The 13,455-nt window shown below is 47.3% G+C and overlaps 1 protein-coding gene across 2 annotated transcripts in view; it reads right to left on the bottom strand.

The window, feature by feature from the left end:
• NID1 (nidogen 1) overlaps positions 1 to 13,455 on the bottom strand; it is a 77,524-nt gene that overhangs the window by 11,760 nt on the left and 52,309 nt on the right. For both annotated transcript variants that reach the window (XM_070614577.1, XM_008515030.2), the window contains 2 exons: positions 4,411 to 4,638; positions 2,592 to 2,764 (listed from right to left, as the gene is read on the bottom strand). In XM_070614577.1, the coding sequence (XP_070470678.1) occupies positions 2,592 to 2,764; positions 4,411 to 4,638 (401 nt within the window). The remainder of the gene's footprint in view (positions 1 to 2,591; positions 2,765 to 4,410; positions 4,639 to 13,455) is intronic.

Genomic DNA, 13,455 nt, shown 5'->3' with positions numbered 1-13,455 from the left:
TTTTCCAAAGAAGATATATAAATGGTCTACAAGTGCATGAGAAGATGCTAGCGTCACTAATCATTAGAGAAACACACATCAAAACCATAATGCGATACTACTTTACACATATTAGGATGGCTATTATTAAAAAAACAGAAAATAGTAAGTGTTGACAAGGTGGCAGAGAAATTGGAATGTTTGTGCTGTAATGGTAGAAATTTAAAATGGTGCAGCTGCTAAGGAAAACAGTATGGCAGTTCCTGAAAAAATTAAAAATAGAATTACCATATGATGCAGCAATTCCAGGTCTGGTTTCTATCCCAAAGAAGTGAAAGCAGGGACTCAAACAGATATTTTTACACCGATGTTCACAGGAGCGTTACACACAACAGCCAAAAGGTGGAAGCAATCCAAGTGTCCATTAATGGAAGAATGGATAAGGGAAATGTGGTCTATCCATACAATGGAATATTATTCAGCCTTAAAAAGGAAGGAAATTCTGACACATGCTACAACATGCATGAACCTTGAGGACATTATGCTAAGTGAAGTAATTCAGTTACAAAGGCCAAATACTGTATGATTCCGCTTATATGAGGTACCATATTAAATTCATGGAGATAGAAAGTAGAATGGAGGTTGCTAAGGGCTGCGGGGAGGGAGTTATTACTTAAGGGGTAGAGTTTCAGTTTGGGGTGATGAAAAAAGTTCTAGAGATGGATGGTGATGATGGTTGCACAACATGGTGAATGTACTTAATGCCACCGAATTGTACACTTAAAAATAGTTAAAATGGTAAAAATGAGTAAAGAAGTAAAAAGGACACAGTGAATATTTATCCTGTTGTTTCAGCACCCTCCCCTCCACCCATCCGCCCTCAATATTCCGCTTTCCATTGCCTCTCCTGACAGTTAGCCTTTCCCCTGGGTCTCGGGGGAAAATTACTTTCACAGGGAATGTAATTCATTGCCACTACCTGAGCGTGCGTGCTGGGGGACACAAAGGAGGAATGAGGATTGCTCTCTGAGGGCTTTATGTTTCCATGAGGCAACAGGAGAACACAAAGATCACTTATGCATTTGTTCAGCAAATAGTTTTTGAGTGCCAAGCACCATTTTGGGTCTAGGAACAGCACTGTGAAACAAACACCTCCATGAAATAGATGGGCAGTTTCTGGTCTTGTGGTGTGCTCATATTCTCGGAGGGAAGATATAATCAGATACAGGACATATACATTGATATACAATGTATCAAGGAGTGTTGAGTGCTGTGATGAAAGATGAGGAGCAGGATGAGGAGGCAGAGAGCAGTAGAGGTTGCCATCTGGACAGCGGGGCCGGGACTGGCCTCTCTGAGGCAGATGTACCAGCAGAAATGTTAATGAAGTGAGGCAGTGAAATGTGCAAGTGTCTGGGAGTAAGAGATAGCCAGGAAGGGGGGATAGCATGTGCAAAGGCCCTGAGGTGGAAACATGCATGGCATGTTGAGGACCAGCCAGACAGCCAGAGGGCTGAAGCCGGGGAGGGCAGGGGATGGTGGTAGGGAACAAGATGGGAGAGGTAGCCGGAGGTCACGGAAGGAACTAGATTTTATTCTGAGTGAAGGGGGAGCACATTGGAGGGTTGTGTGCAGGGAAAGAACATGAATCCAATCATGGTTGCTTTGCAAGAAGCTTTTGAAAAGCAATTTTATTTTGAAGATTCTTTTCTTCCTGTTTCCTCTCTGGTCACAAATAAGAAGGAGGTGTGGCGGTCTGTGTGTCTGTGATGTGGAAATCAGTGGAGGAAGAGAAAAATACGGCAAGTAGGAAGGACAGTGGAGTAGAGAAAGGAGGAAGGGAAGAAGAACTGGATGCTGGGTTTGTGGCAGAGAGGAAGGCACAAGCAGCATTTTTACCCCCAATTTTTAAGCAGGCTTTGCTACCAGCACTGATGAATGATAAGGATTTCTGCTAGACACTCCTCCACAAGAGCTCATGGGCCTGGCTCTCTGCTCCTTTGTCACTCCTTAGGGGACCCTGACGACGCCCCACTGCGGCAATCCTGACCGAATCCCGCAGCGGGGAGCCCCCAGGTCTCAGGTTTGGTTTCTTGGCAGAAGGTCAGGATTGCAGATAAAACAGAACGGCTTTTCAGAAGCGTCCAACCTCTATCTAATGGACAAAAATTCCCCAGCTCCCAGAATGCATCTCTGAAGCTTTGAAAAGCTCTAAGCCAAAGCTTGTTAACTGCCTCTGGGCAGATACGAGGCTTGAGTGGAGCAGCTGCCGAAAGATGAGTCACTACACTAATTTAGCAGGAACGGCAAGATCAAAGCCAGCAGATGCTCGCAGACGAGATACCAAACGCACATGACACCCCCACCCAAGGAGTCGGCTACCAAAGTGGACTCTGAAAGGCCTTACTGATTCTGCTCCCGTCCTCCTCGAGCTGCACAGGCAGCTCAGGAATCCAGGGGCCCCATCTAGAGATGGACCCTGGGGTCACACAGAACGAAGAGGCCCCTGGTTCCAGGGGTCAAGCCCTGGTCCCTGGTCTGACTATGCTCTGCTTGTTTCTCCAGGTCTTCGAAGCAGAAGTTGTCACCAAGTGCAGTAAGCCACCACTCACCGGGGCATGAAGCAATGCCTTGGCTTCTGTCTTCTTCATGGTGCTTCCCTCCAGGGGCAGGTGCTCTATCTTCCCAGTCTGGGCAAAGAGTAAGTGGGTCCCGGGTGGCAGGGGGATCACAGAGGTGGGAACTGAGGGTCCGTGGTCAATCGGGGGAGCCACTGTACTCAGACCTAGGGGGCAGGAGACGTCGGTGAGCAAGGCCTGCGTGCAGCAGGAAGGCACAAATGCATGCATGTGGGTGCACGCACACACACACATGCACATGCACCCACACACCAGGTCTCGTCACCTTCATGGCACCACAAACCGCACAGGCACATGATGCCCATTTTATATCTGAAAGCACGAGGAGCAGAAAGGCCTCAGTCAATAAAGGGAATGTGTGAAGAAGATAATGCAGGGCATGAGTTTAACATTAAAGGGCAAGTGAAAATAAAGGGTTAGCCTCCCCCGTAATAGAAATAGAAATAACCTAGCTATTTCTGCCCTGCTTGGACGTGGAGACAGCAGTGAACCAAAACACCAACTGCGGCAACCCTGAAGTGGCTCACGTGCCCGTGGAAAGGTGCTGAACTTTTCAGCACCAGAGGAGACAGTGAGAGCAGACTTGCCCCACATGCCCTGTCCCAGGGGGTGGGCGAGCCTCAGACCCCGACAAGCAGGAACAGGCCCCTTCCGGGCTTTCAAGAACAAAATGATGCTCAGGCTCATTCTCCCTCCGATTCAGCCTGGTCTCCTAACTGCTGGCCGTGACGCCTGGCACGGCTCCCTGGCTCACCTGGCAGGAGAATGTCCCAGGAGGCAGCCTGTACTGCAGGGTAAGGAGCGCAGAATGGGTGTCAGCAAACCTGGGTCCCAGAATAACCAATTTATGAATTAACGAAGTGTGTGAGTGACCACTTCTTACTCACTTAGCAGCTTTGGGAAAATATCTGGTAGGGATCAGTCTATGACTATGGGCTAAATTGAGAATGGAGATTCAAGGACTCATTGCATTAGATTTTGGTAACTTGTGACAATTACCATTTTCAACATTTATGACAGAAGCAGGATTTTAGAGCTGAGAACCATCCTAGAGATTACTTTGCTCATGTCTTATTGAGGCTGAGGAAGCTGAGACTGAGGAAAGTCTCTGTCCAGAGCCACACAGCCCGGCTGGGCCTCAGACAGGATGCCCAGCACGGCCCCTCCCCACGACCATGGCTGTCACAGACCAGCTCGCAGAAACCTTGGTGGCTGTTTGCTCCTTGCATTCTAAACGGACCTAAAACCTAAAAGTGCGAGGGCATGGCTGTGATGGAAGTAAGTATGCAAGGATGAGGACAGGCTCCACCGCCAGAGTAAACGAGACCTGGGGAAGGGTTTCCGTTGGTCTCCACCATCCCTGCAATGTCCCAGCACACAGACGTTCGAAGGCCAGGTGGCCCACTGCAGAGAGTTTACCCTGGGGACCCAGAGCACACACACCTCTCTGCTACTAACTGCAGGATTGGTGCAGCAGGTCGCACTGGTCATTTGCACAGAACAGGTCTGCACAGAAAAGGAAGAGAAGAGGGTAAGAGGAGAAAGAAGGTGAGGGGGGAGAGAGATGAGAGGAGTGGGGTGAATGATGAGGGAGACAGAGAAGAGAGAGGCAGGGGGAGAAGGGAACAGAGAAGGGGCTTTGAACCAGTGCAGCAGCTCAGGATGCAGGCACAAAGTACTACTGTGTCCTTGGTTGGGCCCCCAGCCTGGCTGGTGAGCATGGTCCTGGGATTCTGGTCCCTGAGGCCTTTCTCAGGCAGGAGCCCAAGCATGGCGCTGCCCTCTCACTTACAGGGGGGCCTCATCCCGGGCCTGGTCCTGGTGCCCTCCACCTCACGGCCGTCGCGATCCACGCACCAGCAGTAGCCAGTGCTGCCGTGGCACTGGGTGGGCGTGTAGTGCCCGTGCTCGTCACACTCGGGGACAAACAGCCCTGGTGGCCGGGGCCGCTGTGGGTCTGCTGCCCCAGCCGCTCCCAGGATGTGTTCTCGCTCATGCTGGCATCGGGTTTTCTCCGCTTCTACAGGAGAGACAAGCAAAAGGAGAGACCGTCAGCTGTGTCATCCCCCAGTGTTCGCTGGCTGTGGCTGCAGAAGTCCCCACACCTGACTCAGAACCCCAACAGGGGTTTTGTTTTATTAATTTTTTAAAATTTAAAACATCGTTACTATTTAACGGATTTGATGGTCAAGAAGATTATATTACACCATTTTCTTCTTTCTCCTAGGCAATTTTTTTTCAGTTTTTAAAAATTCAGACCAAACTGACAACATAAAATTAACCATTTTAAAGTGAATAATTCAGTGGCATTTGGTACAGTCACAATGCTGTGGGACCACTGCCTCTATCCAGTTCCAACACACGTTCCTCCCCGCAAAGGGAAAGCCCGGACCCTTTAAGTACTTGCCCCCACGTCCCCTCTTCCCAGTCCTGGCAACCACCAAGCCGCATTCTATCCCTACGGATCTACCTTTTCTGGTTATTTCATATCATCGTAATGATACAATGTGTGACCTTTTGCCTGTGGCTGCTTTCACTCAGAATGTTTTCAAGGTTCATCCACATTGTAGCATGTGCCAGCACTTCATTCCTTTCTATGGCTGAATAATACTCTATCGTATGGCTGCATCACATTTTGTTTATCCATTCATCAGTTGACGGACAGTTTGGAAATTTGTTTTAAGAAATTTTAAGTTTTTCTTAAACTTGTCCTTTTTATCATCTCCAGCTTCTTGATTATCCACATCGAGTCAAAGTCAATGATTTGGGGGACCAAAGCCCACAGGGCACATTTACCAACATTTGTGTGTTCCCCTTTAATTACGTGCTAGTGTTTGGCATGAAAAGTGGCCTCTTAACGGTGCAACTCAAAAAGCAGGGAAATACTGCTGTGTCCGTGGAGAATTGCTGATAAGAAGCTGCGGCCTGGGATAAACAGCTCCCAAAAATGCAGAGTTGTAGCCAGTTCCACACTAGCTGGAGTCCAGCCAGCATGGCATCCAGCCAGGCCAGTGTGGCTGTCACCTCTGCATTCATCTCCCACACAAGCGATGCCCAGACCCCGGCGGGAACCACACTGGCTGCGGAAAGCTCCACGCCAGCCAAACTGAATCACGTTGGCTGGCGCTCTCTTCCTGGCCTTTCCACTTGCTGCTCATTATGTGACCCCCTCCTCCTCTCCAGTTAATCCTTCAAGAATGAGCTCAGGCATTTCCTCTGCTCAGGAAGTCCTTCTGGGCCCTCCAAGGCCAGGCCTGGTGTGCCTCCCTGAGCTCCCAGGGCACTCTGGGCTCGGCCGCCCCATCACTCTTGTCACACAGATGCTCAGATTCTAAGGGGCTCTTCCTTGCCTGTCTCCCTGAGGAGAGTCAAGGCTCTGAAGGGCAAGGAGTGACTGCATCTCCTTAACCTTGACTTAGGAAGCAACTACTGGGTGGGAATGGGGATACACAAGGGAATAACGCACGGGGCCTGCCCTCAAAACGCTCCCAGTCTGGAGGGAAGGGAACGAGTAAGCACAGTTACAATCCAGTCAGGGAGTTGACAAAGGAGCCCAGGATACAGGAGACACATAGAAGAGAGCCCCTCCTTAGAGCTCGGAGAGCAGAGGAGCGCCAAGCGCTTCTTTTGACCTTCGCTGGAAGACTGTGTTTAGGTGGATCTAGGGTGGGGCTCCACCGACTTTTTGTTAAGGTGCAAAGAGTAAATATTTTTGGTTTTGTGGGCCACACGATCTCTGTCACAACTAATCAACTCTGCAGTTGTGGCACGAAAGCAACCAAGTTCGATGCATCAGTGAGTGAGTGTTCCAATAAGCTTTACTTACAAAAACAGGCCGTGGGCCAGCGCTGGCCTGTGGGGGCTGTAGTTGTCAGTCCCCGCTCTAGGAAAATTTTACATAAATTTGCTAATTAATGTATTAATATATGTCAATTAATATATTAATGTGTTCACAATAATATATATTGTAATGATAGAATGGATAATATATATTTCACAGAATTTTGTGTCTGAAAGTGTTTTTGATCCTCCGTTCCACTGCCTCTGGTGTTATCTCGGGCACGTCAACAATGCTGATGAAGCTGCACCCCTGAGCTGTGGAACGGTGCAGGCAGCAGCAGCTAATCTCAGCGCTATTTTGAGGAGAGAGCGGAATGTGAGGAGACAGTGCACACAGAGGGAGATTTCAGTTCTGCACTCAGGGTTCATCCGTGGCCGCATGTGCACACGGCCTCCGCCGTGACAGTCAGTGCATGCGCTGCTGGTTCTCGCATTAGCTGTTAGATGTGGCTGCTTCCTGATCAGAAGCAGTTAGCAGGCCAGGAAAGGGTCTGTCAAACCTGTCAAGGGAAAAGTGTGTGCTTTTTCTTTTGTCCCAGAGGCTAATATTAAAAAAACAAAACATTTGATTTAGGAAGAGCCAAACAAAGATACAAATAAGCCATCTGGTGCAGAATAAAAATGTTGGGCTGTGTTCACTCTTGGATGTAGAACTTGTTTACTTCCTTAATGTCTGACATTTGTACAGGATTTCAGAGTTTCTACATAAGCTGTCTCCATTCAGATGTTTCATTTAATTCTCACTATAATCCTATGCAACAGGCAGGCAACTCTGCTTTTTACATCAAACGAGAGAACGGAAGCTCAGATTGGTGAAGGGGCTCCCTCAGGCCACAGCACTTGAACGTGGTTCAGCTCAAGCTAGAACCTGGGTCTCTGGATTCCTAGCATGGCCCCTGCTCCTCTGCACCCACAGGCCCAGTGCCCAGGATGGCTCACACACACCGGACCTGTTACATCAACGGTGACATACACACAGTAGCATAACACATGCACCGAAATTATGTGTGGCCCACAGACTCATTTTCCTTCCATCAATGTCTGTATACAGTGCTGCCTTTCCAACTAGAAAACAGGCCTGGTATTCTGTGTACTGACAACTAAACCAAACTTTTAAGGGAAGAGGGGTGGCTCTGTTTTACGTGGCTGGAAGGGTTTTGTGTTGACATAGTATTTGGCCAATATACAAAATCTCAAGTGATCTAGAATTTACAGTGAAGCTTTTGGTTTTTGTCAAAGAGAGCCTTTCTTTTCTTTTCTATTCTTTGGTGAGGAAGATTGGCCCTGAGCTAACATCTGTTGCCAATCTTCCTCTTTTTTTCTTTTCTTTTTTTTCTCCCCAAAGCCCCAGTACATAGTTGTATATCCTAGTTGTAGGTCATTCTAGTTCTTCTATGTGGGATGCTGCCACAGCATGGCCTGATGAGTGGTGCATATGTCTGCGCCCAGGACCCAAACCGGCGAACCCTGGGCCACTCAAGCATAGCATGCAAACTTAACCACTATGCCACTGGGCTGGCCCCTACAGTGGAACTTTTAAGTGCTATGTCTTGAACTTACAAAAATGAGAGGAAACCTCAATTGTGACTCAGAAAATGGAATTTCAAGTGTGTTTATGGAAAGCTGTGTTATCATTGGATTTTTGGGATGGTTTCTTAGCCTGGCCAGCAGGCAGTGGGAGCAGTTCCAGTGGGAGCCCCTGCTGAGGGCCCCAGGCCCCCACAGGGCATTTTCCACTGTGGGTGGGGTGAGGATGGGGTAATAAAGACATATTTCCTGGCCTTGCTTCTGGTTGATAAAATGATAACTCAAGCAAAATTATTTTACTCATTCTAGTTTGATCTTCTCTGGGAAGGAAGCATTCAAGACCTGATTCTTATCTGGGGAACAGCAGGATGTCTGGAGTGACTTTTCTCGAGGTTGAGGACAAAGAGAATGAAAGAAAAATGAAACAGAGGGAGAAGTGAGAGAAAAACACACATTTTTTATCTCTTGATTTCCATTCTATCCCTTGTCTGATTAATCTCTCTCTGTGTTAATTTAAATAAACAACGATCGTAACCTCTGATATACTCAGTGGGATGGAGGAATGAGTTTGGGGAGGCGCCATTTATTCAACCTCTTCCTGCACAGTCCACCCCTAGTAGGGGCTGGCTGCCCCAAGTGGCACTTCCACACACACACATCTCAGGACGAGCTAAGACGGGTGTGGTGGACGATGCCTGGTCTCTGCTGGGTTTGACACTTTCTGGCTCATAGCCTGGCCTCATTAGCTGCCAAATGGACACTTGTTGGTCTGAGAATGCCATATTTCCAAGAATGAGAATCTACAAGTAAAGGAGACAATGTCATTCTGATGTGGTCTCTATCCTTGTGTTCCTAGGCGTTTATAAGAACACCACCACCACTAATAATAATGATAGTGATGACGAGGAGGAGGATAAAGATCTCTCTACTTATGAACTCTCTTCAAGTCCCTTCCCAGCATTTTTACCCCAGTCCTTACAGGACTGGAAAGGAAGGAGAATGCCCAGAGACGGGGAAATGAACTAGCAATTAAAAAGGGCAAAATGGGAGGGGAAAGCAGAAAGGTCATAAAACAGCAGGAAGAGAAAATGCATCTCCAGTCTGTGTCATCTCATGGTGTGAAACTGCCTCTTTGAGTTTCACTTGTCCCTGTCACCTAGAGCATCTCTCTGTGTCTGTCCTCTCTCAGTATCCTACTAGTATAGGCTTTTAAAATCACTGTATTTATTATATTTCTTCGATCAGGAACCCCATGGAGCCTTGAATCATTTATGGGTTTGGGTTATAAGCATTTACTGACACCTGCCGTGAGCCAGGGGCCCTGCCAGCAGTAGGGATCAGAGCTAAGTGAGAGGGCCCTGGGAGTTCACAGGACTCATCAGGCTGATGCAGTGTGAGTAGTGGCTGGCAGTGGGTCTGAAGAGGCTGCTGGGGAGCTGAGAGGAGGAGCGCCTAGTCCGTCTCAGTCAAGGGCTGCGCGACACCCAGTGTGATAAATCTACGGTGTCCCCAGTATGCACAGCGCATGGCTGAGCCCAGCAGCCTGGGTGTCGAGCTGACCGACCGCAGGCTGGATGTGTTCAGGCTGTGAGTGGAGGAAGGAAAAGAAGCCAAGAAATTCAGGGTCTTGGTGAGGGTGGTTGGCACGATGCTCCCTGGAGTTTAGGTGAGAAGACTGAGAAAAAGGAGGGATGAGGAGCCACAAGGCTCCGCGACGGCTCTGCTGATTTTGAAATGAGGCCACGAGAGAGCTACAAGGGGGGAGATGGAGGTCAGAGGGGACCATGGCCTCAAGACTAGGGGGGTTCTCAAGCCTCTGGGGGGCCTGGTTTTCGGGATCTGCCACTCCCCAACCTCACCTTAACTGCCTGACCACGTCTCCTCCTCATTATTTCCACCACTCCCTTCCCAGCCTGTCTCCTCACACTTCCCCTAACTTCTCTACCCACCCGGATCTCCAGCTGCTAGTTACCACTTACGGCTTCACTAGTACTTTCAAAGGGTCCCTTTTCCTGCCCAGTTACAGTGTAAACTCCTCCAGAGCGCAGGCGTTATTGTTCATGTGCCGAGCACAGTGGCGGGCACAGAGTAGGTGCTTAAGACACAAGTAGCGATTGATCCCAGCTATGCTACTAGTCATCCCGGTGCCCTGGGCAAGTTAGGTAGTCTCCCTAAGCTCTCATCCATTGAATGAGGCCAATCGTACCACCTGTGACACGGACCAGCCAGTGATGTAGAAAAGCAAGAGGTGTGGTGTCCTGGACATCAAATGATGACAGTGTTTCAGGCGGGAAGGCGAGACCAACTGTACCCGGCGATACAAGAAAGGCGATGCCTGAGTTCTCAGAGTGAGGGTCACTGTGCGCTTTGACAGGAGCAGGTCCGGGCTGGGGGTGTAGGGCAAGGGCTGAAAGTGTAGTTTGAGAGGGAATGGGGGACTCTGGGAAGAAGGAAACAGCCCAGTTTAGAATCTAATTACAGAGAGAGAAACAAGATAGCAAACCCCGAAATCCATGGATAACAGTTACAATGAAATGAGGTGACGAGTTAGTCCTGTGAAGAAGCCCCGAGACAAGCAGATGAGGACACACTGCCAGGGCCACAAGGCGCACCTGGAATCCGTGTCTGTGGGGAAAGGCGAGGGAAGCACAGGGCACGCAGCAGTCCTGGGAACAGGAGAACCCCAAAGAGCTGACAGGCTCTCGCTAGAAAGCACAGTGGGCCAATTTGCAAACAGCAGCTGAAACTGGGGGGGAGGTTTTCCTACTCCACACTGGGATGGATGCAAAGCCTAAGGGGGTGGAAGATCCAGCCCCTAGGAATTCTCAAAACTGACATGGCTGGCCGGACCCCACGCTGGGGAGAAAGTGCTGGGAACAGAATTAAAATGAAGCAGGATGGAGACGATAGAGACAAGGAAAGGGAAGGTCCAGATAAAGTAGGGGAGGGGAGCAGGCCAGGAAATCTCAAAGTAAGCTGAGATATTTTTATACACTTCACCAAAAGAATGGAAGAGGAAGCTCTGTGTAGTCAGAAAAGCTATCTGTACCAGGCCTCCTTCTGAAAGTTCAGGAAAACTAAAACACACATCAAAACAAGCGACAGGAAAGTACGGAGGTGGACCCCAATACCAAGTTGCTATAGAAGGGCTAACTGGAGTGGACAACAGCCCTGCAGACAGTGCAGGCTTGCCCGAAAGACGCACTAACGGAACAGATCACACTGGAATCTTCCATTTCAAAATAAGCAAAAAGACAATAACAAATGATACAACATAAAATAACAAAATGAATCAGAGTTCAAAAAACTCAGAAATGAGACAACAGAATTCAGGAAAGAAGTAGAAATCAAAGAAAAAAGTCATTTCAGAAATGAAGACTAAACTGGAAGGAACACAAAAGTGAATAAACAGAACAGATTACGGTTTAGGAGAAACAGAAGGTGGGGATGGCGAACTGTTTAAAGCCAAAAAGAAAGAAGACAAGTGGATTTGAGAGAAAGGGACAAACACTGGAGACGGGCAAAGAAGATTCGATATGTAAAATGGGAGCCCCTGAAGAAATAAACCAAAGCAAGGAAAGAGGACAAATACCAAAACTATAATTCAAGATAATTGTCCTGAAATTAAAAAAAAAAGATTTGAAATAATAAACTGAAAAAGCACACCATGTAGCTAAGACTATGGACCCAGAGCAACCAACACCAAGACAATTCTGGTAAAACTATTGGGCTTTTGAAGGGAACTATGGAAGAGAAAGAAAAAATCTTTTGGGCATCTAGGTAAAAAGGGGAAATCATCTTCAGATTATCATTTGCATTTCTGACAGCCATGCTTTATGTCAGAAGAATATTTGAGACAGTGAAGGAAAGAAAACGAGCCAAGGAATTTGTTTCCGTGAACCATTCCTTAGGAATCTGCTAAAGAACAAGCTTCTGGCAACCAAATAACTAGAGAAACTGACATACGGACTGGTAGCAAGTGATAAATATACAGATACTCCCGGAGCTAAGAATAAATGAGGGCAGAAAGGGAGAGAAGATACTATGTGACGATTACAAGTCAGGCAATGTACATACAACTAGAAAAATGGGGGAAGATGTGGAAAGCATAAGCCAAAAAATGTTTTAATTGTTCTCAGAAATTATATCGGTGGTGGTATTATTATTCTCAGCCTGTTATGTGTAACATGGGATAAAGCAAATAAGGAATTAGGGTCTATTCTAATTCTTATCATCACTGTGCCCTTGAGAACCAGTATCTTAGTGTGGAAGAAAGGAGATATGGAAATAATTTAGAAAAGGTTAAGGAAAATTCCAATCGTCATGAATTTGAATTGGGAATATTCCTATGAACTCAGAAGGCATTCCTAGCTCTGTGTGAGCATCCCAAGGACTTGGACTGTGGTCCTGAAACATTCATCTCCCACTAAAAGAAATCAGGCTTCGTGGAGAAATGGCTGGTTCTAGTTCTGAGGCAGGAAATATACACGGACTTAAAACATCTTGTCATACCAGAGAGCAAGGAAACTATTAAAGACTATGTACTAGGATCATGTCAAAAGGACCTGGGGCCAACTTGAAGAGGTTCCCACGGGCCAAAGATGGGACTCTCAGCTACAATAAGAAAAATAACTACAACCAATTGACGTCCACTAGTTTATAATGATATTAAAAATTAAAAATTAATTAGTCATCTTCAGTGGCTGATAAGGAATTAATCTGTTATCTTGTCAACTAGTAAATAAGGGAAAGATCCAAGCATTTATCCTGCCTTTCCTTTATGAAATGTACCACTGGGCATCCAAAGAGTAGATAAGGGGAAGCATTTCTTTGTAAGTATTCCGACCAAGAAATGAAAAAAAATACTATAATAGAATAGACTATCACCATTTTGCTTCCCACTATAAATTAAAGGACCCAAGCAATGAGCATCAATTCCAACTAATAAGTGAGAAAGAAATAACAGAGCTAGAATCTCACCATTTCCACTCCCTAGAAGTTAACAGATCTAGGCCATAATCATTAATGGCTCCTAACACCACCAAGAATGAGACAAGCAGACTTTATGTGTCCCTGATATAAGGTAATACCACCACCTATTGTCTTGCCAAAAGGATGAACCTGAGTCTGATCAAGCCTCTGGACCCAGCAACCGGTTTGCTGACAATACAGAGGACAGAGGAGCATGTTGAGTTGCACCATGAGTGCACAGTCAGCAAAATCCAGACCGTGGGAAACGCTACAGCTCAAAGTCTCGGGTTCTTTATAGTCAAACTACAAGGAAAAGCAAGGGATGGAAGAGGGAACTACAGACAGAAAAATGAGCAACACTGAATCTACAGTGTCTAGGAATGCACACGCGATGAAACTGTGAAGAAATGCAAGGAAGTGACTACTGTAAGGGTCAAGTTGGGGGCTGCTTTTGGGGAGAGGGAGGAGGCTATGACAGGGACAGGGCAGTGGAGGGGCT

The sequence above is a fragment of the Equus przewalskii genome, chromosome 1, assembly GCF_037783145.1.
Source record: "Equus przewalskii isolate Varuska chromosome 1, EquPr2, whole genome shotgun sequence".
NCBI classification, from domain to species: Eukaryota; Metazoa; Chordata; class Mammalia; order Perissodactyla; family Equidae; genus Equus; species Equus przewalskii.
This window is presented reverse-complemented; position numbering and strand designations above follow the sequence as displayed.